The sequence below is a fragment of the Pseudomicrostroma glucosiphilum genome, assembly GCF_003144135.1.
Source record: "Pseudomicrostroma glucosiphilum strain MCA 4718 unplaced genomic scaffold BCV69scaffold_12, whole genome shotgun sequence".
Taxonomy (NCBI): Eukaryota; Fungi; Basidiomycota; class Exobasidiomycetes; order Microstromatales; family Microstromataceae; genus Microstroma; species Microstroma glucosiphilum.
The window spans coordinates 493,630-516,995 of record NW_020289924.1 but is presented as its reverse complement, the minus strand read 5'-3'; the positions used below and the strand labels follow the sequence as shown (position 1 = coordinate 516,995).

The following is a 23,366-nucleotide window of genomic DNA, read 5'->3' as shown; positions in this document are numbered from 1 at the left end:
CGTTGCGGATACTGACATGACTGTGATGATGCGAGAGGGGAGGGACGCAGAGGCACAGGAGGAGGAGGAGGAGGAGGAGGAGCAGAAACGAAGCACACGGACTAGCCAGCAAGCAAAGCGGAAAGGCGAAAAGGCCGAAACGGAAGGAGGAGCTCGCAACAGATGGAGGAGAAATACGATGCAGTCTAGAGTGGGGCCGGACCGGAGGCAGGCAAAGCGTCGATCCCTGTTGCAACTCCGCCCATCTCCACGCGTAGGGCCAGGCGCGCCGAAAGTAGCGAAATCAGGCCCGCCAGATTGCAAGGCATCCCCCGCCCCCCGTACGCTGGCTCTGCGAATGGCTCCTGGCTAAAGATGAGCCTGAAAGCTTGGCATGACTTCTAGACTGTGTTTGAAGATGGTGTGAGGCAGGGTGAGCCGGGGAGTGGACGTGCTCTACTGGGATTCTTACGCGGTGTCGAGCTCTCCGTGTTTCCCCGCACGATCAGAAGCAAAGCATGGCGAGCGGTACGATGGGTCTTGTCTTGGCAGAGTGAATGAATGGTCGCAATATTGTGTCAGATGATCGAAGAGGTGTGCGTGTTCCAGTCGCCCTGTCCCCGGAGTGTCCGACGTGCGACTCAACATAGGCGTTCTTGGCCAAGGCACGAGGTTGGGTGCGAGTGCTTCTATTCTGTACTGTGTGCAGTGTGTGTGTGTGTGGGTGGGAGGTGGTGACCTGTCTGAGCTTTTTTTGGTCGTGGTGAGTCAGGCGGTGTGCCTGTGCGCCTTGATCCCCGGCGGGAGGCGCCACGCCGGCGGCGGCGACGCAGAGCCGAGGCTTGGCCTTGGCTGGGGCTTGGCCTTGGCCTTGGCTTGGCGGCCATCTCGCTCGTGCCCTGCTTTGCCAAGGGGGGCTGAGATTGGATGCCCGCTTGCCAAGGCTCAGGACAGGCACCAACCCCGCCCCGCCAAGTGGCTCCACTCTCTCTCTCTGTGTCCAATCCTCGTCGGCGTGAAGAGCGAAGAGCGGGGAAGCAGACGAGGACATGGGAATGGGGGGGCGAAGAGGAGAGCAAGGAGAGGGAGTCAAGCAGCGCTATGCAGGCGTGGACAAGGAGTCACACTCACACCTACACCTCGCTCGCATTGCTCTCACACAAGGCCCAGCTCAGGGGCGACCAGGCACATCCCATTGCTCTGAGCAAAGCAATCTATCACCACCACCTTGCCCACCTACCACATCCATCCCATCACCATCCACGCCATGCCACCTCTACGACCCTCTTACTCCAACACAATGGCCCAGCAGCCCGTCTCTACACCCACTTATGCTCCCCCACCACATACCTGGGGATCCTACCAACATCACAGCAACTCTCCAAACGCAGCAGACTACTTCTCCTCACACGGCAGCAGCAGAGACAGTGGCTACCACGCACATACCGATCCTCGTAACGTCAGACCGAGGATCAGCGTCGACACGCCTCGATCCTACCCTCCCCACTCCCCCTCTCATCTACCACCTCATCCCAACTTCCAACACCAGTCTCACTCTTACTCTCACCCACCGCCTGACTCTTATCCGCACGCGACGGCGATGTCAGCTGCTGGACCATCGCGCAGAGCACGCTCTTCCAGCTCGCAATCACAGGACGGTGACGAAGGATCCTCGCCAACACAGGGAGGCAAGGGGCGAGGTGGTGGACAAGGACCAAAGACCATTCAGTCAAAGGCTGTGAGTAAGCTGAGCAAAGCAGCGCGAAGCAACAAGCTCTTCCTTTGAGACCGCGTGGCTGACCACTTTTCCCACCATTCCGCTCACCTTGCTCAGTGCGTCAACTGTCGGCGCTCCAAGGTCAAGTGTGTCAATGATGGAAGCGGCGGACCCTGCCGCCGCTGCGTAGACATCAAGCTGGAGTGCAAATGGAGGGTACGCATCGACGACGAGGCCTGGAGAGAATCAGTCGAAAGTCGCTTCTCCCAGCTCTGCAGCAAAGTCGATGCCATCACTGCCATGCCGCCCGCAGGAGGGCGCAAGTCAGACTGTGCCCCTTCCCCCTCTGCCTCGGGTGAGGTGTATCAGCACCCAGAATGGCGCAATCTCCACAACAGGCCGGGTGCCATGTTGCCCCCTCCGACGGTTTCTGCTGGTCGGCAGCTCGCTCCTGCCCATAGCCCCTCCTACTCATCTCTCGCAGGATCCATGCACAAGACCAGCCCACGTCCAGACATCGGCAGCAGCGCTTCTACGCCTTTCAATGCTGTTTCGCCGCAAGAGCGCCTACCGCCGCCGGCAGCGCTCATAAGCGGGGCAGACGTGACAATGTCCAACGGAGACTATAGCAGCTGGACACCAAGCGGGCGAGCTCGCTCTATCTCATCCGTGAAAATGGATGGCTCCTCGCCTAGCCGCTTCCTGGCTGGCCGTGATTCAAAGGTCACATCTCCTCTGCCCGGCATCTCACAAGGCTTCGTCTCGTCGCAAAATCGTGACTGTGCGTCGATGGCATCGGTTGGTCCGATCGCAGACCAGGAAAGCTCTCCTCAAAACCTGCCTGACGTCGTCAGGCATGCGATCACGACGAAGTCACATGGCCTTCCTGTGCAATGGGAAGCAGGGAGCTACGCATCTGCAGTCTCTCACGTGGGACGAGACGACCCTCGACTCAACTTGATCGGCACGGGTCACGTACCATGCCAGAGGGTCACACTCCTGTTCCAGTACTTTGGCAAGTATATGCAGAGCCATTCCTTTGGCTTTCCCACATTTGCGCCGAACGAAAAGGTGAGTCTGGGATGCTATGACGAGCAATACAGCCTCAACAAACTTCACATCTTGCCTGACACTGCGACACTCTTTTCTCCTCTGTGCCTTCCGTTTCCAGATGACACCTTTGATCGTAGCCTCCATCTCCCTTGCCGCTTCCCTCTTGGATCCAGCCGGGCGAAAGTACTCGCCCGTCATCGGGAAGTTGATTGCTGAGCAAGCAAATCTCGCTGGAGCCGACTCTTTGAGTGAAGAACAGCACCTCAATCGCGAGCTCGGTGTAGGTGAGTATTACAATCTCGTCCCGTCGTCAGCACAACCTTTCATCGCCTGACTCCTTACCAATCTATCGCCCTTTCCGCCGTCCAGGGGTGGAAGAGATTACTGGCCTATGCATCGCTGCCACCTGGCTGTCAGGAGAGGAGGGTAACAAGTTGGCCAAAGTCGTCAGATTTTGGGCACTTGCCTATCTCCGTCAATTCGATGCTCGTATGGATCCACAAAGCAGTCCTGCCGACAGAGAGCAGGTCTATGCCGAAAAGGTGAGCGGGCCAAGAGGCCGGCGTGGCGAGATCGTTGGCGCGAGGGCATGCTACTGACCTACGCCTGAGTCGTCGTTTAACAGATGACACTGCTGCCCGCCTATCGCGTCGTTCGCAGGTCTCTGCGACTAAGGATTTGGCTGGAGAGCTACATTGTGTGAGTCAAGGCTGGTCAGTCAATTGTCGTAAGGTCACAGTACAACGAGACTAACTCCTCTCTCGCTGCTACTGCTTGCCCCCCGCCAGTGATGCTGCTGCCTCAATCATGAACAGCCGAGACCTCTTTGCACCTGGCAAGCCAGCAAGGCCCATTTGCGAGGAGCTCCGTGAAGAGCTCTCGAAATCCCGTGAGGTGGACGACCAGCCTACCCGACCTGAGGGGCTGAGCGCGGAAGACGTCCAGTTGCTCGGACATGCCAGCATCATGGACTTTTTCGTGGCCACAACGAATGTGATCTCGGCGAGCAGAGACTCGGAGCATGCGATGAGAGAACTGCAGTATCTGTTGGAGGAGAAGCTGGAGGACTGGAGGGATAGCGTTGGCAAGGACATAGGTGAGCTGGAGCTGCGAGTCAATGCACAAGCTTGCAGTCTAATCTGACCCGCCCATCTGCTCTTCCGCATAGATCTGTCGTCGAACACTCCCCTCGCGATAGACTTGGGCCTGACCTACTATCTGGCTCGAGCCTACGTCGGCTCTCTCGCCCAATCGATCAACTCCACCTCTGGCAGCCCACGCTCCACAAAGACTTCACCTAAATCCACTCGTCCGACCCGACTGCAGCGCAACATCGTCAACCAGGGCAAGGAGTCCGCTCTCATGGCCCTGCAAATCGTTCAAGAGAGTCTGCCGGAGCGTCTGCTGCGTCTGCCGACATGGCAGCACTTCTTGCTCTCGCATGCTGGGGGCTTGCTGATTAGGGTGCTGGAGGATCCAGCAAAGTGGCACCTTACGGCGCAGAGCTATCGTGAGTAATTGACCCGGTGCGGTGTCGCCCTCCTCCTTCTGAGCGGAGTAGCAGAGGTAGTGCTCTCAGATCGAGTGCTCATCCTTTCCTTCCCCTTCACTCTTCCCCCTCCACTCGACAGACATCCTCACAACCGTCGAATCTTACGCCCGTCTTGCCCGCACCCTCCTCGATACGCATCGAGCACAGACGCCCTGCTCCTTCTCCTCTGCTTCTTCTTCCTCGGCGGCCGAAGTCGACTCTTTACCTCCTTACACCTCGACCCCCGCCAACGGCAACGGCAACGGCAACAGTCTCGCCAATGAGACTGCGACTGCCGGTGCGGCGATGATGACGGCGAGGGCCAGCTCGTCTTCTTCGTCTAGTACAGCCGTCGATGTGGGCGCTAGCTCTGGCGCCGGTGGAGGGATAGGAGCGAAGGACGAGGAGCACGGAGAGGCAGGATCGACAAGCAAGCACGTTGGTACGGCTGCGGCTGCGACGGCGACGTATGGCGGCCACGGAGCTCATCCTGCGGCGGTCATGGTTGAGGAGATGTACTGGGCTGCAGTTCAGATGCGCTGTAGGATCGTTGGGTGAGATGGCAACGGTAAGGCTTGGGCTGCACTGCTGGGCAAGGGCACGCAGAAGGAGAGAAAGAAGAAGGATGTCGCTTCCCTTGAGGCGATGCGATGCGATGCGATACGCTGCGATGAAACGTGTACATAAACGGTCAATACAGTTCCTGATCTCAGTCCCAATGCCAGTCTCAGTGCCCGTCCCTGTACTACCCTTGTCAGTCGGTTCGCTGCTGGTGATCTCATGCCTGTTGGAGCGAGCTCGTCTTCTGTCTGTCCGTCTATCCGTCCGTCTGTCTGTCATCTGAAGGGAGACTCAAGTCTGGGAGCACATCACATCAGATCACTTTTCAAGCAAGCAAGTGAGCAAGGCAAGACAAACAAGCTGGATAGAAGAAAAGGGGGGCAAGTCGAATCCCTGATATTTCGTACGATTCAGCGCCGTGCCACCCCTGCCATTTCCTGCCATTTGCTTCCTTGCTTGTACGCTGCCCGCGTCTGACAATTTTCGATCCCCTTTCCCTTTTTTCCCCTCCCCCTTCAAAGAGAAGAGACGTTCAAGAGACGCTCGACGATGCAGCCCCGGCCCCGGCCCACGCTCCCAGCAGACTACAAGCAGTCCCCTGTGAAGGAAGTGTAGATGATGGCCGAAAGGGCTTGCAGGTCCTTGTTCGCTGCGATTGTCTGTTTGCAATTTTTCGAGGGAAATGGGAAGACGAGGAGGCGGAAAGGGGGGGAAATCGAGGGGAGTCAGGAAGATGCAATGCAGTCACGTTCCCATCCTCCCATCATGAACGTGCACAACTCAACTCAACTCACCTCGACAATCTCATTCGGCATCGCATCAAAAGCCAATGTGCCCCTACTAGCCAGCAGCGGTAGGACTGCTGCGAGCTTGAGCCTCCTCCCAATGGTCCCACTTGGGTCATTGCGGATCTCCGCCTCCTGCTGAGCGGTGAGAATCTCGCTGAACCTTCCCGTAGATGCAGAGCCTGCGCGAGAGGTCGCATGAGGATCCTTATTGCCACTACCGCTGCCGCTACTGCTGCTATTACTCGGGGCTTGCAAGTCATTGGGAAAAGACGATGCAGCAGAGGGTGGAAGGGGGCTGAGTCCAAAAGGTGTACGGAGCGCGTCCAGCAACTGTGTTTCGAAGCAGGTCTCGAGACATCTTCTGCTCACGTCTTGCGCGTCGGAAGACTCCATGATGTCCCGCGTCTCGTCTAGAAGAGCACCGAGAGTGGGATCCCTCTCCTCTAGCCCTACGTCCCTGCCCTGGGAGGTGAGGTCGCTAGGAAGAAGTCCAGCATTGCGGAGTAGAGCTACATCCCCCTCTGGTGTCGCTGGGAGCAGATACGCTCGCAGCAGATCAAAGCGCGTCCGTCTCCGTCTCCTGCGCCTTCCGCTCACGCTCCCCCGCCCATTGGTAGTGACGGAAAGTGTCCCGCTTCCACTCATACTGCTGCTGCTTCCAGCCTCGCTCTTGGCTTCCTCTGGAAGGACGGAAAAGCCATTCGGCATTAAAGACTCGGCGCCGAGGGACATGCTACTGCCGGTAGAGGCATCGAGAGTGTGTCCACCTGGGAAAGTGTATGGAGGGGCGGCAGCGCTGGAGCTTGAAGGAGAGGCGAGGGCATCGGCAGCCTCCCCATCGTCTACTTCGCTCTCGTAGTCGTATTCAATTCGCCGTCTGATCCGCCGCAGGATCGAAGTGAGCTCCTCGTGACTCAATTGCGTCTTGAGGGGCACACTGCTCATCACCTTCTCCACCTTCTCCCTCACTCGCTCACTGAGATCCTTCCAACCTTGATGAAGCAGGTACCACGAGAAGGTCAGATACCGCTCTTCTGTCTCGGCCGAGATGGTCGAGGTGTTGCTGTTGCTCTTGCCTGTCTCCTTGGTTTGCGATGAGCTGTTAGAGGCTTGAGTACCATTTGCGCTCGCCCATGCGTCTTCAAAAGGATCGCTCGCCAATGCCCTCATCGTCTCCGTTCCTACCTCTGCCTCTTTTTGCTTCACCCCAGCCAAATCCCTCAGATAGGCGTACCGTCCGAGCAAGTTCAGCTGTACATGCGTCAGCACAGAGAGGAGTGAAATGGCGTAGATGGCCGTGAGGGAGCGGGTGAAAGTGACGATTTTGAGCTGCTGCCAGAGAGCCGCTTTACGCTTGCGGTCGAGAGCGAGCTGTTGTTGACGCTGTGACTCGGCGAGGACAATCGCTTTAGGGTCTTCTGTTGGCTGCGGAGGGAGGCTGGTAGAGGACGATGAGGGCGCTTGCACGTCTTCTTGCTGCTGAGCCTCTGTTGAAGCGCTCGTTCGCAAAGAGTCTGACGCCTCTGTTTCCTTTGTAGCGTCTGTTTTGTCTTCTACAGCCCCGTTGACCTGACCTTCACTGCCCTTGACATCTCCATCCATCCCCTCGGCATGACCGTTCGCTTCGACTCTGGCGTCTGTTTGCCCATTCTCATGAACTGCAACCGTACCGCCCACTCCGTGCTCGCCGTTAAGTGTCGCATGTGGAGCGATTGGGTCCGGGCGAGGTTCCGAGATGGAGTCCAGTGCAGATGGCGCCGGCTCAGAGGACTTTGATACACCTTCTGACGCCGCCTGCCAAGACTGGGCGAAGGCCAAGGGAGGCTCCGCACGGAGGGCCGCATCTTCTTGAGGAGCGTCTGGCTCGGCCGCTTCCTTCGCTTCAGGTTGAGAAATAGCAGCGGCGGCAGCTGCTTCAGTGTCCTGTTGAGCAGGCTCTGCCTTGATTTCCGGTACAACAGCAGCCTGCTGCGTCTCTTTGCCTACGCTCTTGAGCTCCCTGGTGATTGCGTCTACATCCATGACCTTGTCCATCTCCGCCTTGAGGCTTGGCAGCAGTGCGAGCACGGTGAAGTCTACATCCTGCTGGTTCCTCTCAAAGCGCTGTTTGAGCCCTTCTTTTGAAGAGGACTCTGCATTGATCCTATTGTGGATGGACAGAAGCTTGGAGAGGAGTACAGTGGTGAGGAGGTAAGACGAGGTGAGGAAGGTGAATGTGAAGAGGATCGGTCGCGGGACTCGGCTGAAAAGGGAGGAGGCGCGGCCCAAGAGAGAGGAGCCGAGGACTGGGCGATTGCGGTTGGTCACGGAGGCCATGACTGGCTGGTCCCTTTGAGAGGGAGACTCTGTGGGTTGGTATCGACGACGAGTCCTTCTTGCCTGGTGATGATTGGTGCGTCGCGTACGGCGGTCCCACCCTGAGCCGGTAGAGTGGGACTTAGCCGAGATGAGGACGTCGTCGGACCGGAAGGAAGCCAGTGGCTGGGCGCGTGAGGGGAAGCTCTATGCCGCGGGCCAATTGGGGAAGGAGGCTGCCTGGCCACGCCCCCGCCCCCCATGCGGACTGAGGCGGTTGGCTGGCTGGCGCGTGGATGGTGCGCCACGCAGGAACAACACAATTGCCTGTGCGGTACGACGACGACCCTGGGACCTTAATCACCATCCTTCCTTCCTCGTCATTAGCTTCCTTCCGCAACTTCGCATCGTCGTTGCTGTAGAACGTAGCTCATCATCGTCATTCTCCACTTCTGGTAGCTTCAACGTCTCCCTACAGCCTCCCTCAGTCTCTCTCTCTCTACCTCACAGGCATCCGCAACACACCACACGTACCGCACTCCAACAACGACGAGTATCACTCGACGATAGCCATTCTGTTCTAAAGCCTCTTCAGGCCAAACAAGTCTACACAGTCTTCCGGCGCTGGCGCTGTTGTCAATACTCACCCAGCTACCGCACCCCCAAAATGGCGCCCAGCATTCGCACCCGTAACAATGCTGCTGCCGCTGCCGCTTCCCCGCCTCTGGCACCTGCCGACAGCGCACCACGCTACTCATCCTACAGCAAGCCCACCAGCCTCTCTGGGCGCTCCGTGTCCCCCAAGCCCATCAAGAGGCTACCCAACCAGCCCTTCATAGGCAAGTCACCCACCTCCATCGCCTCTCAAATCGTGCCTCTTGCTGGCCTCACCATCCTGGCCCTCGTCGTCAGGCTATGGAAGATCGGCCAGCCTTCCAGCGTCGTCTTTGATGAAGTGCACTTTGGTGGCTTCGCTTCGAAGTACATCAACCGCAAATTCTTCATGGACGTGCACCCACCTCTGGCCAAGCTCCTCATCGCGGGCACTGCCCATCTCTTCAACTTTGATGGCAAGTTCGACTTCAAGGACATTGCCAGCGAGTTTCTCATTGGAGATCATCAGCCCGTACCTTACGTGGCCATGCGACTTCTGCCAGCCTTCCTCGGTGTAGCTCTCATCCCGCTCTGCTACCTCACTCTTCGCGCCCTCTCCATGCGTGGGACAACCGCCCTGGTCGGCTCGGTGTTGCTCCTCTTCGATAATGCCATGGCAACACAGTCGCGCCTCATCCTCCTCGACTCCTTCCTCGTCTTCTTCACTGCATCCACAGTCTTCTGCTGGATCGAATTCTGCAACACGGAGAGGCGACGCGCATTCACCATCAACTGGTGGGCCTGGCTCGCCTCGACGGGCTTCTTCCTCGGCTGTGTCGTATCCACAAAGTGGGTAGGACTCTTCACCATTGCTAGCATTGGAGTGGCCACTGTCACCCAGCTTTGGAATCACTTGGGCAACATTCATCTCCCGATGTCCGTTCTCTGGAAGCATTTCATCGCACGAGGAGCCTGCCTCCTAGGCATTCCTCTTGTCGTCTACCTCGCAACCTTTGCCGTGCACTTGGGCGTCCTCAACCACTCTGGCGATGGTGATGCATTCATGTCCTCGGCTTTCCAACATACTCTCATCGGTCACGGCATGCCAGACACTTTCGCCGACGTTGCATTGGGCTCCACCATCACGCTCCGCCATCTAAATACTCAAGGAGGGCTTCTGCACTCACATTCTCACAACTACCCTGCCGGATCGCTTCAGCAACAGATCACCCTCTACCCTCACATCGATGAGAACAACGAGTGGCTTGTCTTGGCTGCGCCAGGACCCGATGACCCGCCTACTCCCGTCGATGAGAAGGGTGTACCGCTCACCACAGATGGACCGCACGAAGTGGAGAAGTACAAGAGCAAGAAGGTGCAGGCACTCCTCGATGGAATGGAGATCAGACTGGTCCACCGAAAGACGGACAAGCGCCTTCACTCGCACGAGCCTCACCGCCCCCCGGTCACCGAGTCCGATTTCCAGAATGAAGTCACTGCTTACGGCTTCCCAGGCTTTGCCGGTGACGCCAATGACAACTGGAAGGTCGAAATCGAATATGCCACTGGAGGGGACTCGGAGGCCTCTAACAGGGTGCGATCACTGCGAACCATCTTCCGACTGAGGCACACTCTCACCGGTTGCTATCTGTTCAGCCACAAGATTGCTCTCCCAGACTGGGGCTTTGGGCAGCAAGAAGTGACTTGCAACAAGTCGCCCACAATGCCCAACTCCCTGTGGTACGTAGAGACTTCTACCCACCCTCGTCTGTCGATGCACGGAAACAAGAGTCTGGCAACGGACGAGGAAGGCGAGATCGACAACTATGCTGCCAACCCTGCGCAGACGATCAACTACATTCGCCCTACCTTTATGCACCGGTTCTGGGAGCTGCAGAAGGTCATGTGGGAAACCAATGCGGGTTTGACGGAGCGACACTCCTACGACTCGCGTCCCTCGACCTGGCCCACGATGAAGAGGGGTATCAACTTCTGGTCAAAGGACCACCGACAGGTGTACCTCCTTGGAAACCCCATTGTCTGGTGGGGCAGTACAGTCGCCGTCCTCGTCTACGTTGGCACTAGGGCTCTTCTGATGCTGCGAGCCAAGAGGGGAGCTCAGGACTTCCTCGACTCGACGATTGTCTTTTACGACAGGACTGCCTCTTTCCTCTTCATCTCCTACTCGCTTCACTTCTTCCCCTTCTTCCTCATGTCCCGCCAGCTTTTCATTCACCACTACCTCCCGGCACTCTACTTTGCGGTCCTTCTCCTGGCACTCCTCTTTGACCTGCTCACTGCTGGACTGCGACCCCGGTTCAGGCTGGCGGCCGCCACTGCCCTGATCGTCGTGGTGGTGTGGGCTTATGCTCAATTTGCACCACTGACGTACGCAGGCGAGTGGACGTCCAAGGGCTGCGAGGGAGCGCGATGGCTCAAGACTTGGGACTTCAACTGCAGAGAGGTGAGCAAAGGGCGAGCACGGCCCATCTCCATCCGATTCCACCACATGCTGACAATTTTTCTGCTTCCCTTTTTGCAGTTCCCCAACTCACTCTCGCAGTACTCTACCATGCCACCCGGCATCCAGTCCATCCCCTTCACCGCCCCAGTGGGAGCCATCGAAGCCACGGCTTCTTCCGGTCTCGACATCGGTGCTCCTCAGCCCGTTGGCCACGCTTTCGAAGAGGTGCCCAAAGTGGCCGCGGAATCGCCTCTAGGCGAAGCAGTTGCTCCCCCTTCGGATCCCATTGCGGCAGCCGCCCCCGCCCCGGTGGAAGCAGTGCATGTTGAGTCACCTGCCGACGGTGGAGCAGCGGGAGTCGTTGCTGAGCCAGCTGCCCCCAAGGAGGAAGACCTCTTTGCAACTATCCAAACCCTCTTCCAGCCTGGGGACGGAGTGGTGGAGCACCACGAGGCTACACCTTCTTCTGCTTCGGCTTCGGAGGGAGGAGAAGCCGCACATCACACCATTTCCCCCGAGGGACTGGACCAGGACCATGTAGAGGAGATGGTGCTTGGTGGAACGGCGGTTTTGGCACAGCCTTGAAAGGAGTGGGAGTGGGTAGGAAGGGGTATGGGCAGTATAGAAAGTCAAGGAAGAAGGGCTGGGTGAGGCTACTGGGAATGGGTGGAAGAAGAGGTGGGACGAAGCGCATGGCGATTCCCTGGCAAGGCCGTGTGATACTCGATGGAAAGATCTTTTCCTCCTTTGGGCTCTCCTTCTCCCCCTCTCTACCTCAAACGTGTAACTTTTTCTCTCTGGAAGTTTCGTCTCTTTCCTGGCTGTACATTTGCTTTTCGGCTGCATCGTTTCACCATGAATGGACGAATCCAATGAAGGAGCTCACCCTAGTCAAAGAGCCTCCACTCATCCCATGTGAACATTGTCGCTCATCGACTTAATCTACACACCCACCTGTCCATAGCCCGCCTCAGGCGCTCCGCATCCGATGCACACCAAACGCGGACGTGAAGCCACGCTCGCGCCACGCCGCGCCACCTCTACGGGCCAAGTCCCCGTCCCCCGCCAATTTTAGGTGCAGCCCTGAGTTGCAACTCCGCCTTCCGTGACGCGGTGTGGGACGAGGAGTGGTGGGTCCATCATACAGACCGTACTACTTTGTCGGATTGAAGCTGTCAGAGGACTTTGCACCTTGCTTCCATCTCCTTGTGTACCAACTCCCACTTCCCACTCCCACTCTCACCCACGTCAAAGCGACGAGCAGCGAGGATGTCGTCCTACTCCTCCTCGTCCTTCCTCCAGGCAGGCAACAGCTCCCCGCTTCGACAGGCTCTCAAGCCCTCCTCCCATTACCACGGCCAAGGGCAGAGTGAGCCCTCCTCCTCCTCCTCCTCTCATCTACGCAACAGCACAAGCGCAGGCGGTAGTGGTACCTCGGGCTCTGTCTCCCATTCCCTTCCCTCTACCAGCAGCAGCAGCAGCAGCAGCAGCACTTCGGATCTCCTCTCCCTACACCCCTCCACTACCCTCCCCTATAGCATCTCCTCTGTCAGCTCCTACTCTTCCTCCTATGCACCGCAGAATATACTTGTGGATCGACCAATGGATCTGGCTAGTAGATGGTCCGGAGCTAGCGTAAGCGCTGTGCCTCCCTCTGGAGGAGGAGGAGGGGGAGCTGCTGGCCTCGGAGCTGGGCCGGGTGGAAGAGGAGGGTTGAACTTGGGAGCTGGAGTGACTGGCGGAAGTGGGAGTGGAAGTGGAAAGCAGTACGTCGTTCTGAAGTTGGAGGAAATGGCCGTTGTCAGTCAGTATCATTGCCCTGAATCTCTTGGCGTCCAGCTTGTAAGGGTCACAATCACTCATCTTCGCCCTCTACCTACCTCTCCCACTTCTTATTCCACAATAACAGAGTCCATCTACTTTGGCAAGTACAAGGAACCTCACCCTTGCAATCTCAAGGACTTCAAAGTGTACGGGTACTGTGGACCTTCCTCTGATCCAGATCCCAATAGCGGATTGTGGACAAAATTGTTGAGGGCGGGATTGAGGGATAATGGTGTGCCGGAGGAGTTTGCACTCAACTGGAAGGATGGGAGTGGATTGGTGAGTGTCCGGTCGGGTAGAGATGAGATGGTCAACATGAGAAGGGGAAGGATGGGAGAGCTTAGATGCTCACTGACTCGTACAAACGCTTTGACCCTGTTTCTTCTGTCAAGCAGCCGCTTCCCCTGCGATATATCAAGGTGGTACCACTGGCAGCTCATAGACCCAACTATAACTTCTCGATCTGGCATATTGCTCTCAAGGGTGTATCGGACAAAGCACTGATCAGCCAGGTTGCGCAGGAGTACGATGAGGTGCGTATATGCAGAGACGAGCTGGGAGACTCCAAATTTGGCTTTAGAGACTGACGCCTTCCTCGTCGCCTTTCTCCCCACAGCACTGCGAGAGCAATACAATGCGGCTCATTCTCAAGCATCTTCGAGCACGAGGCCATCACTCGGCCTACCAAGCACTCCTCGCCTCTTCGAAGTTGGACGGCAAGACGAGCTACGCAGGTTCTAGCAGCTCTGGCGCTAATAGAGCGTCCAGGCGGCCATTCGAGCATCCCTTGGTGACGCAGCTCTACGAAGCTATCATGCGCGGCGATTGGGACGCTGCAGAAAGATGCTTGGACGCTGCTGCTGGGCTTACTAGCGACGGGTCGAGCGATGACGTTGGCGAGTCTTCTGGTACCAGTCTCTTTGCCGCCTTTGTCTCCAAGTGCTCTCAGCAGGCCGAGTGGACTAGGCTGCTTGGTACAGACATCAATGGCGAGGTACCAAGCGCTCGAGGTGGACATCAGCTCGTGCTAGATACTGTCAAGGGCACTGCGTATCTCTTCGGCGGCTGGGACGGTCAGGTCGATCTCAACGATCTTTGGATCTACTACATCGAGGAAAGCAGATGGAGGTGCATCAGCCGAGACACCACAGAGCAAGGCGGACCCAGCCCGAGGAGCTGTCATCGCATGGCGTTCGACAGTCGGTCTGGAATCATCTATGTCCTGGGACGATACGTCGATTATGAGAAGCAGCAGCAACAGAGGAACCTCAGGTCCGAGGTGATTGAGGCTGGCGCTCGGAGTCCACTGGCTACAGGTACTACACCACGAGCAGGGGCTGCGACGCCTGGTAGGAGCACTCGAGATGCACCAGGACTGAGCGGGTCAGATCCGTCTACTGCAAGGGCGGCGACACTCAGTCCCAACCTAGCAGCAGCGTCGCCACGGGATCAGGGCACCCGTGCTCCTTCTTCACCTCGCCTTGGGGAGACTGCTTCTGCGCCGCACACTTCGGACTTCTTCCGCTTCTCCACTCGCAATGAGCGTTGGGATCGTCTCTCCTCGAATACTGCTCTCGATGGTGGACCGAAGCTGATCTTTGACCACCAAATGGTCGTGGATGAGGAGAGCCAGATGATGTACGTCTTTGGTGGGCGCGTAGTGCATTGGGATCCTGCGCAGGTACAGCTGTCGGGCATGTGGTCTTACGATTGCATTCAGCGCACCTGGACTTTCCTCTTCGACGACGATACACGCACCGGAGGCAAGATTCTCAGCCGGGCAGGCCACTCGATGCTGCTTGACACGGGCTCGAGAGGCGGAAACGGAGACGGCAAGCGACAGCTGTGGATCCTGGCGGGTCAGCGAGCAGACTCGTACCTGGCGGATATGTACACCTACAATCTCTCCTCTGGGGCTGTGCGGCAGATTGCAAGGGACTACAGCCATGGCGGAGCAGGTCCCGAGGGAGGCTTCACTCAGAGAGCCTCCATCGACTCTGTCAAGCGGGAGATTCACCTCTACAGCGGTATCGTACGACGTACTAAGCAGTCCGAGAGCGGACCTCGTAGCTCGTTTTGGGTGTATAGCATCGAGCGCGATGAGTGGCAGCAGGTCTGGAAGGGCGGGGCTAGCACCTCGTTGCCTGTAGAGGAGGAGGAAGACGACGAAGAGAAAGACACGTATGATGCGGATCGGGGAGAAGAGGCGGAAGAGGCGACCGATCGTCTCAGCAAGGCCACCGTTACTGCCGCTCCCGGCTCGTCCTCTTTCAAGAAGCTCAGGATCCGAGAGCCTCAGCCTCGCTACGCCTCGCAGCTCATCTTTGATGCCAAGTCGGAAAGCTTTCTCCTCTTCGGTGGCAACCCAGCTGAAGCCACCCAAGACGGTCCCGGCGTGTCTGCACGTCTGGACGATCTCTGGTCCCTCCGTCTTTTGCGGCCACAAGTAGGTGAGGTGCTCCGTCGCGCCAAGTTTGCCCTCCGGCAACAGCGCTTCAAGGAGATGGCCGCGGCCGTCGTCGTTCCTCGGCGCGGTCTCTTTGCGACTTCTCTCCTTGCACCTCCTTCATCGAGTCAGGAAGAAGCGGCAGCGGATGGAGGTGGGTGGAAGGCGATGCAGGCTCTTGCTTATCTACAGACGGAGGTGGCGGCCGTAGTGGATCACGAGGCGCCTGAAGAGGCACGGGCCTTCCGCAAACTCGTCGCGGGACTTCTCGGAGGTGAATCCTCTGTCAACGGAGGTGACGATGAGGAGATTGAAATCGAGGAGAATGTGCAGGAGATTGGAGAGAGGGAAGGAGAAAAGGAAAAGCGCAAACGAGTTGGTGAAGACGACGATGATGGGGACGACAATGAATCGGACGGACTGCCTGCTGTGGATGACGATGCAGACATGCTCTCCGTCTCACAAACGCTACCACGTTTAGGCTCCCCCACCAGTCCCACCTCTGGCAACTCAATGCACCCTACGACGGTGGGATCGGGCTCGGGCCCGGGCCCTGGCCCTAGTCTAGGCGAATCCGCCACCCTCACCTCTTCTACCGCCTCGCACCCCGCTCAAGGCAACAGTGCTCTGTCTCCTTCTCTCTCTAGCTCAGCAGCAGGAGTAGCAGCAGCAGCAGGAGCAGGAGTAGGAGTAGGAGCAGACTACACTACCGGTCCAGCCCTAGACGCATCACAGCGTTCCCCCCTTCTCTTCTCGCAACGTCTCTCCCTCTTTCGGACTCTCCTCGAGTTACTCCCTGCAGAAGATGTTGAGCCGGTTGAACAGCTGGGAGTGTGCGTGAGGGCATATGGCGCTTCGCTTGGTGGTGCAAAGGGATTTGTAGAGGGGAGAGAGGAGGGAAAGTATATCGCTTCTAGCACTAGTGGTAGTGGTAGTGGTAGTGGTAGTGCTAGTGGATATGGATATGGGAGTGGTAGTAGAAGTGGACATAATCGGATGGCACTCAGCTTGTTGAGGGAGAGGAGGGCGAGGGAGGATAGAGGATGAGGAGGATGTTCAGCTGCACCTACCTACTTTTCATCTACTCCTGCACGGCGGAACAATTGTACTACCTCACACCATGCCTGAATGCTCAATGAAGAAATGAAGAGAGGGGTATGAAGATTGATCATGAAAAGGGAGTCGGGGAAAGATGATAGGTGACACTTCTACTACTGCTGATACCCCGCTGGTCCTCCCCCGCCCCTCCTTTCCATCCTGCTTGACGTCCACCACTATCCCTACTCATGTTCTCCGCACCCCATGCAAAGCAGCAATCCAGCTATCCCTCTCTGCATCATTCGGTGCCTGCAAAAAATACGAATTGGCAGCCGTGTAAAGTCCAAAGACGCCTCGTCGTTGCAGGAGCTTCTCCAGGTTCTCATCGTACTCTACACGGATCGCAGAGGTGCCCAGGTGAATGGCAAGGAGCTCCTCGGTCTCGCGCGAGTCGGCGTAGAGGAAAAGGTGGGGGCGCTTGAGGACAAAGAAGCGCTTCGTCCAGGAGTCGCTTAGTGCGTCGACAGGCATCATCAAGTGGCCCTTCTTGGCAGCCGCATCGCTTCGAGGCAGGAGGGTGACAGTTGGAACGAGCTTCACGGGAGCGGTTGGACGAGGGGAGAGGATAGAGGTGATGCTTGTGTCTGCTTTCTCACTCGATCCAGGCTCGATGGACAGGTCTGCGAGGGACTCCGTTGACGGCAGGGACACCAATGCAGCCTTGCTCGAGCGCACAGCAGACTGCCAAAGATCAAGAGCTCGTTCCATTGCCACGGATGTCGACTGCTGCGTCGACTTCAGTAGGCTCGACTTGCCATCGAGGCCTTCCAGTACGGTGCGCCAGCCCTCGTTCTGCACGAGATGCCTCTGCCGACGCATGAACCTCTCGTGCTCGTCGATGAAGTGAACGCCTAGAGGTCGCCAGTCTCCCAGACTTTCTTGTCCACGAACGTACTTGCCAGCAGTGTTCAGCCTCCAGAGCTCCTTTGACCTCATGATCTGAGGCGGCGTCAGCTTGACTGCGAAGACGCCCGAAGTAGTCTGGAGTGTGCGGACGCCCGAGGTGGCCGTCTCGATCAACGACATGATCTTGCCTTGCGACTTAGCGTCTCGTGCCTTGATTGCAATCGCCAAGTCCATCGAGAGCTTTACTGGAGATGCGCAGCTGTCCACGTCGACTTCGATTGTCAGTCGGAGGAGGACGCGCTGATCACTTGCCGTGACTCGATTCAGGAAGACGCAATCGTGCGCGGAGGTGTCCCACCAAGTCCAAGCATCGAGATGACTCGTGCCATTGGCCAAAGAATGGCGGCTTTGTTGCTTTGCGGGCACGTTCAGCCTCACTGCGCTGGCTGCTGCTGCCTCGGTAGTTCTGCCCTTGCCGTCAAGGAGGCGAAGGTAGCCGATTTGAATCTTGCTGACGCGAGTCCAGCTCAGTTGAGTACCAGAGTCATGGGTCAAATGTATGACAAGCTTGCGCTGGAGTCCCTGCCGCAAGAGGAAGACACCGGGATCGAGACCTGAGATGGAGCGCACTTGTACCGGCTGGTAGTCACCAGAAGCATCCAGCTCGCAAAGCTTAACGGTCGCCAAGATGTCATGCCTTTGCTCGCTCACTAGCTCCGTCTCAGCTAGGCGCCCTTGTGACGGCGGCGCATGCTTCAGATCAGGACGGGAGGGTGACATCGTCGAGCCCAGTGGCGAGTCAGGCTCGGCGGACGCAGTGGTCGTCCCATTCGCCACTGCGCGCTTCGCATCACATTCGACGATCCGCGTGAGGTGGCGTTTCCTCACCTTGGTATGGATCTCAACAGAAGCACACCCGGTCTTGAGATGTGAGACGACGTCTTCCGTGAGGATGATGGCGACCGTCTTACGTAGCTTGAGAGCATCTATGTCTTTGGCGTCGGCGATCTCTACAACGGAAGAGGCAAAACTATCGTCCTTTTCTAATTGGGGTCCTGCGATGCTGCTCAAGCGCAATTGTATGTGAGCGGCGGAGACAAATTCCGCAGAGAGCCCCTCTATCGAATCTACTGTCAGCTGAAGGGAAAGCTTGTGGCCCATCGCGAGATCAGTGTTGCTAAAGCGCGAGGTTGCGTGGGCACCGTGGCCGTTGCTGACACGCAAGGGCGGTGCGGTGAGCGAGACAAATTTGACCTCAGCGCTGCACTTGCCTACGATCGAGTCGCTGTGTGAGCTCAATATGGGCAGGCGATACTTGCCTGACTGTCGTTTTGTGAGAGGAAGCAGCGGTGCAAGACATGACCCGAAGAAGGTATAGATCGGCGCCGGTGACTCGTAGAAAGGGTCGGCCCAATTGAAATGCTGAGAGTATTCGGGTTTGTCTATGAAGGTATAAAGATTGCGCATCTTACTGAGCCGTTGTTGAAGTTTTGGTAACGACCATAGGTATATTGATGTGTGCTCGTAGTCAATGACTTTGATGGCAATGCATGGCTTGGGTCCGGCCGCCAACTCAGCGTCAACGACGTCATCGTAGTCAGTGAGTCCGGCAATCGACTCTATACTAGAGGTGGGATTGGAGAGAGGAGGTCCGTCGACGATGGTGAATTGATAGGTCGTCTTCTTTCCCAGCTCCTTGGCGATGACGTTGGCCTCTCTCAACAGCGCTGCGTTCGAAAGCACATCCTCAGCCATCGATACAGCAGTAGTAGCTCGCCAAGTCTTGAGAGTGCTGAGAACAAGTGCTCTCTGCCGATCAGTAAGAGGCTCGTCCTCATCATCGCGAAATTTGCCAGTGGGATCCAGCTTGGAGAATCGCTCTTCGTACCGCTTGATCTTCGCTTTGAGCAGTTCAGTCTCAACAATGCTCTGATCAGCGGTGACGTTGGACTCATCCGCGACACTAGTAACAACACTGGCGTCTGTCGAACGATCAACGGACATGTCTTCCGACGGAACGCTCCAAGGGTCAAGGTCTGTTTGCTCGGTGTATGCGCTTAGGGAGTAGGGCCGAGCTGAGGACAGTGACTCGGAATCCTCACCACTAGCGGACATAGAAGAGCTGAGCCGCGAATGGGGTCTACTCAGGCCAGGTGTGCCCTTCCGAGTTCGTACACGATTGATATCTTCGAAAAGGCGATCCAGGTCCTCGTTCGAAAGATGGTCGAGCCCAACGTCTTGGCCATTGAGGTGATTCATAATGGCTTCTCGCCGAGCATAGGTCCAATCGACATCATGGCCATCCTCAGATGCAGGCGACTCAGGCCGAGTTGATACATCTGCTGAGCTGCCAGGAGACCCGTTCGACTGTGCCATTGCCGATGCAACTCGGTCGCGAGCCTTGCGAACTTCTGTGGGATTGTTGATGCGGAAGACATGAAAGTCGCCCAGAATGACTCTGTATCCGGACCGCAATCGTTTGGGCTGGTCCGCTGAGATCCGTTTGCCATTGACCATGGTCATACTGTCGACACCAGCATGAAGGGTGACTACGCCATCCGTGTTCTCGAAAGTGCAATGCTCTGGCAAGATCTTGCTACCAGACAGCCTGATGTGAGCAGAGGAAGACGGCGAATCAACGTTGCCTACCACCGTCTTTCCTGGTTTGAGCTGGTACAACAAGCATTCGTTCATGAGAGCATCCTCATTCAGGTTGACGAGATGTGGCAGATTCTTGGGCGTCCGGACTCCTACATTGCCCTTGTCAATGGTGATACCGAGCTCCTCGAGCACCTTCTCCCGTTCGACCTGTATAGCATGAGTCTTCTGTAGCTTCTCTTCCCAGGACTCGTTGAGAGACGACATGAGCTTCTCTGACTGTTCCATCTGCTCCTGCAATTCGGCTTTCGTGACTGTCTTGATCTCTCCCGTCTTGGTCCGATAGCGCACAATCTGCTTCTCAGGTGGTATCGTAGGGTCCCAATCATCGGCAACGTTGCTGGTGCCGCCTGCAGCTCGCTGCTTGAGCATCTCTAGCTCTTCCTTGAGCTCTCGAATCAATTTGGCATTCGGATCTTCGTTCACCACTGCTTTATTCTTGATCTTCTTGGCCTGATCAGCGTAGCGAAGAGTGCTCAGCGTCTCATCGTAGTCTGCTGGCGAGATGGCTGCGATCATAGCCGTCTTTGAGTTACCACCTAGCGAGTCTTTGAGAAGCCATGTGAGGACAGAATCTCGGTACGGGACATGCTCGGCGGCAGCAGCCTTCTTTCTTGGGGCGCGAGGCGAATCTGTCATACTTGCTGTAGCAAGTGCCGCGATGACCTTGCCCAGAGACGTGAGGGATCTATTGATATTCGCTCCTTCTTTCAGGCGTGAGCCGGTTGCCCCCGTCGAGTTGGCTCGTTCTGACCCAGCTAGATCTACGAGAGATATGCGAGAGACCTTTTCAGCTTCGAGATTGGTCTGAGTATCTTTGCGGCGTTGGGTCAGAACGAGAGTAAAGACGGCGTGAGATCGAGATGACGTCTCATTCATGTTCGTGGCAGCCACGGTCCGAGCCTGTTCAAGGGAGGCGAAAGTTGCAAATGGTGTGAGCGACGACTGATCGTTCGTTGTGAAGTCAAACATCTTACCTTGTTGCCCTCGTCCATGAGATTCTCTACGTCCTTGAACGTCGAGACTACCAGCTTGCTGAGATCCTCCACGTAAGGGCCCATACTGGGATGCTCTCGCACTTTCAGATTCCCCTTGTTGGCCGGATTGAGCAAGTCTCGCACTTTCTCGTTGTAGATCTCGATGTAGGACACTTCGACTCGTATCCGTAGCTCAGGGTCTTCGGCCATCATACGATCTGCATCGTCGAAGAGCTTGGAGCAAGTGAGAGGAATGAGACCTTTGGCTTCGGCATAGCCGACCATGGAGTGAGATTTCCCAGACCCTGTTTGGCCGCTAGAAGAGGCAGGGCAGTATCTGGATCAGCAAGAGTGACCGAGAAGTAGCATGTTCTCTACAAGGCTACTCACTAAGCAAAGACACACTGAAAGACGATCGTCCCCGTCGCAGCAAAGCGTCAGCGTTCTGCCTGCCCCAGTACAGATCCTGCATTCCGGCTCGCCATTTTCACTTGCTGTCTTCCCTTCGCTGTCAATCCCTCGTCGCACCCACTCACAGTATTGAACCCATTGAAGGCATGCTCCAGCAGCTCCAGCCCCACGTATTCGAAGAGGGTCCTCTGCTCCGTATTCTCGTCGTACGCCCGATCAAAGCTAAAGGGCATCGACTTCTTCTTGGTGGCCTTGGTACTCTCGCGGCTGTCACCGTCAGAGGGAGGATTGAGGACGAGCTGATGCTGGTCTTGCACTTCGATGAGGTTCGAGGCGCCGCGGGTGCGCTCTGCAAAGGAGGGTGTGGGGACAGTGGTGAGGTGGGGTGAGTGGTCCCATTGCAAAGACGGCTAGGCAGCAATCGCGAGCCGGACTGACGGTCGAGCTAGCGGGATCTCGTCTGCTCTGAGTGCTTACCTCTCGAATTCATCGGCCTACATCGCACCACGACCTTGATATTGCCCGAGTCCGCCATCCTCGCCGTAGCCTACCAAGCGATGTGGGAAGATAGGCTGCGCCCCGTGCGAGTAGGGCGAAAGACAGGGGCTAAGGTCAGGTGCAAGACTGTACAGAGTGCAACTTGTAGAAAAGAAGGACGGGCATCAGAGCCGAATTGACATGAGCTGAGCTGAGCTGAGCGGTCGCAAGCTCTGGCTAGGCGATGATGATGTGCTGCGACTCGGGGATCAGGAGGTGTGAGCAGCCAGTGACAGACACCATCCAGACATCAGCCAGCCTGGCTGGACCCACATGCGACACGGAAGTAGGCAAGTCGGATCGGAGTACCAAAAGCATACCTACCTCTAGACGACCAGGACAAAAGGAAAAATGTCCCTGCTCCAGCCAGGGTTCGAACCTGGGATCCCCGCTGTGTGATAGCGATGCCCTAACCGCTGGGCCACTGGAGCGCTTCAAACGGCGAGGGCAAAATTTGACGCCGAGGCGTCCAAGTACGTCCAGGGGGATTCTCTGGCCTGATCGCGGCGGAGAAGCGCGCTCCGCGGACCCGGATGCTTCTGCGATCACTTGCTCCTTCCAGGCCCGCGGAGCAACCGGTGCCGCCGCCGCGCGTTGCTGCTGGGCGTGGGCAAGGGGGCGAGGCTCTGGCGAACTGCTTGGCACATTCATCTCACCACTGTGCTCCTCTTCCTCCCACACCCCCCCCCCTGTTTTCGCACCTTGGCCTCCCGTCGACACACGCCGCCCCGCCGCCGCCGCTGCCCCTCGTGCCAAAGAGCAAACCCAAGAACGCTCAGCCCTCACGCCGACAGCCTCAGCCGATCACCTCGCCCTGCTCCCTAGCCTGCCTGCCTGCGAGCGCAAGCCTCTGCTGCTGCCACTCACAGCCACCCCAAGCAGCACAAGCACCAGAAGCCGATCAAGCATCCGCACCCGCACCCGCCCGCACTCTCGTCCCCCCCCTCTTCTCCCTTTTCCCCCTCCCCCCCGCCCCCTTCGAGGCACCCAGAGCACATCAACCTTGGAACCCTCCCCAGCACAAGCACCAAGACGGCCACTTCCTCTCTCATTGTCCTCCTCGCTCCCCTCGTCCTGCCTCCTTGCCCGTCTCCGCGCCCCCTCTGCTCCTCTCCTCGTCTCTGCAACTTGCATCCACCTCCGCCGCCACCACCGCATCCTGCAAACCCCCCTGGCTGGCCCTTTCCTCCTTCGGTGAGTATCTTTGTTGCTGCTGCAGGGCCCACAGAAGTTCTATCTGTGTCCGAACAGATTGCCTCAGCGGGCCACTTGGCCTCGCCTAGACAACGAGAGCACAACACTCTCCATGGCAGCCGAGGGGCCGACGACACCGATGCCGAGTACCATTGCCTGTCTGTCCCCTTCCCCGCGCTGCCTGTCTGTCTGCCTGCCTTGCGACACCGTCATAGTCCGCCCAGGGCACTTCCATGCTCGGCGTCAGACAGAGAGAGAGAGACAGATAGGCATGTCAAAAAAGAGTTTGCCGGTGTATAGGCTCACAGCTCTACAGCCAAATTGCACATCGCCGTGTCGGTGGCTCGTGGGGAATGGCATGCAACCCGATGCCGCCACTGCATGGTACCATGG

At 57.4% G+C, this 23,366-nt stretch overlaps 5 protein-coding genes and 1 non-coding gene across 6 annotated transcripts; 3 read left to right on the top strand and 3 right to left on the bottom strand.

Moving 5' to 3' along the window:
• Positions 1-1,044: 1,044 nt before the first annotated feature.
• Positions 1,045-5,060, top strand: BCV69DRAFT_284454 (hypothetical protein). Its single transcript, XM_025493048.1, has 8 exons — positions 1,045-1,717; positions 1,814-2,767; positions 2,868-3,033; positions 3,119-3,291; positions 3,375-3,448; positions 3,538-3,845; positions 3,918-4,259; positions 4,381-5,060. The coding sequence occupies exons 1-8, from the start codon at positions 1,280-1,282 to the stop codon at positions 4,836-4,838; spliced, it is 2,913 nt and encodes a 970-aa protein (XP_025346468.1). The 5' UTR covers positions 1,045-1,279; the 3' UTR covers positions 4,839-5,060.
• Positions 5,061-5,346: 286 nt separating this feature from the next.
• BCV69DRAFT_284452 (hypothetical protein) lies at positions 5,347-8,042 on the bottom strand. The gene is made up of 2 exons (XM_025493047.1): positions 5,636-8,042; positions 5,347-5,500 (listed from the first exon to the last, which is right to left on the bottom strand). Exons 1-2 carry the CDS (start codon positions 7,943-7,945, stop codon positions 5,426-5,428), a joined length of 2,385 nt encoding a protein of 794 aa, XP_025346467.1. The 5' UTR covers positions 7,946-8,042; the 3' UTR covers positions 5,347-5,425.
• Positions 8,043-8,277: 235 nt separating this feature from the next.
• Positions 8,278-11,897, top strand: BCV69DRAFT_284450 (PMT-domain-containing protein). Its single transcript, XM_025493046.1, has 2 exons — positions 8,278-10,982; positions 11,061-11,897. The coding sequence occupies exons 1-2, from the start codon at positions 8,592-8,594 to the stop codon at positions 11,565-11,567; spliced, it is 2,898 nt and encodes a 965-aa protein (XP_025346466.1). The 5' UTR covers positions 8,278-8,591; the 3' UTR covers positions 11,568-11,897.
• Positions 11,898-12,135: 238 nt separating this feature from the next.
• Positions 12,136-16,408, top strand: BCV69DRAFT_262218 (hypothetical protein). The gene is made up of 4 exons (XM_025490711.1): positions 12,136-12,786; positions 12,892-13,085; positions 13,202-13,339; positions 13,423-16,408. Exons 1-4 carry the CDS (start codon positions 12,252-12,254, stop codon positions 16,297-16,299), a joined length of 3,744 nt encoding a protein of 1,247 aa, XP_025346465.1. The 5' UTR covers positions 12,136-12,251; the 3' UTR covers positions 16,300-16,408.
• BCV69DRAFT_284447 (putative kinesin-3 motor protein) lies at positions 16,404-22,001 on the bottom strand. Its single transcript, XM_025493045.1, has 5 exons — positions 21,720-22,001; positions 21,368-21,591; positions 21,222-21,235; positions 20,832-21,147; positions 16,404-20,757 (listed from the first exon to the last, which is right to left on the bottom strand). Exons 1-5 carry the CDS (start codon positions 21,775-21,777, stop codon positions 16,537-16,539), a joined length of 4,833 nt encoding a protein of 1,610 aa, XP_025346464.1. The 5' UTR covers positions 21,778-22,001; the 3' UTR covers positions 16,404-16,536.
• Positions 22,002-22,137: 136 nt separating this feature from the next.
• BCV69DRAFT_t36 lies at positions 22,138-22,210 on the bottom strand. Its single transcript has one exon. It is a non-coding gene; the product is annotated as a tRNA-Val (tRNA).
• Positions 22,211-23,366: the final 1,156 nt, after the last annotated feature.

Bases quoted from the DNA above. Each gene is read 5' to 3' on its own strand.
- BCV69DRAFT_262218 (XM_025490711.1), top strand. From the start codon at position 12,252: ATGTCGTCCTACTCCTCCTCGTCCTTCCTCCAGGCAGGCAACAGCTCC. The intron at 13,086-13,201 runs GTGAGTGTCCGG...TCTGTCAAGCAG, and splicing joins GGAAGGATGGGAGTGGATTG to CCGCTTCCCCTGCGATATAT. The intron at 13,340-13,422 runs GTGCGTATATGC...TTCTCCCCACAG, and splicing joins TTGCGCAGGAGTACGATGAG to CACTGCGAGAGCAATACAAT.
- BCV69DRAFT_284447 (XM_025493045.1), bottom strand. From the start codon at position 21,777: ATGGCGGACTCGGGCAATATCAAGGTCGTGGTGCGATGTAGGCCGATG. The intron at 21,592-21,719 runs GTAAGCACTCAG...CCTCCTTTGCAG, and splicing joins TAGGCCGATGAATTCGAGAG to AGCGCACCCGCGGCGCCTCG. The intron at 20,758-20,831 runs GTAAGATGTTTG...TCCCTTGAACAG, and splicing joins TCATGGACGAGGGCAACAAG to GCTCGGACCGTGGCTGCCAC.
- BCV69DRAFT_284452 (XM_025493047.1), bottom strand. From the start codon at position 7,945: ATGGCCTCCGTGACCAACCGCAATCGCCCAGTCCTCGGCTCCTCTCTC. The intron at 5,501-5,635 runs GTGAGTTGAGTT...AATTGCAAACAG, and splicing joins TGCCGAATGAGATTGTCGAG to ACAATCGCAGCGAACAAGGA.
- BCV69DRAFT_284450 (XM_025493046.1), top strand. From the start codon at position 8,592: ATGGCGCCCAGCATTCGCACCCGTAACAATGCTGCTGCCGCTGCCGCT. The intron at 10,983-11,060 runs GTGAGCAAAGGG...CCCTTTTTGCAG, and splicing joins GGGACTTCAACTGCAGAGAG to TTCCCCAACTCACTCTCGCA.
- BCV69DRAFT_284454 (XM_025493048.1), top strand. From the start codon at position 1,280: ATGGCCCAGCAGCCCGTCTCTACACCCACTTATGCTCCCCCACCACAT. The intron at 2,768-2,867 runs GTGAGTCTGGGA...TTCCGTTTCCAG, and splicing joins CATTTGCGCCGAACGAAAAG to ATGACACCTTTGATCGTAGC. The intron at 3,292-3,374 runs GTGAGCGGGCCA...GTCGTTTAACAG, and splicing joins AGCAGGTCTATGCCGAAAAG to ATGACACTGCTGCCCGCCTA.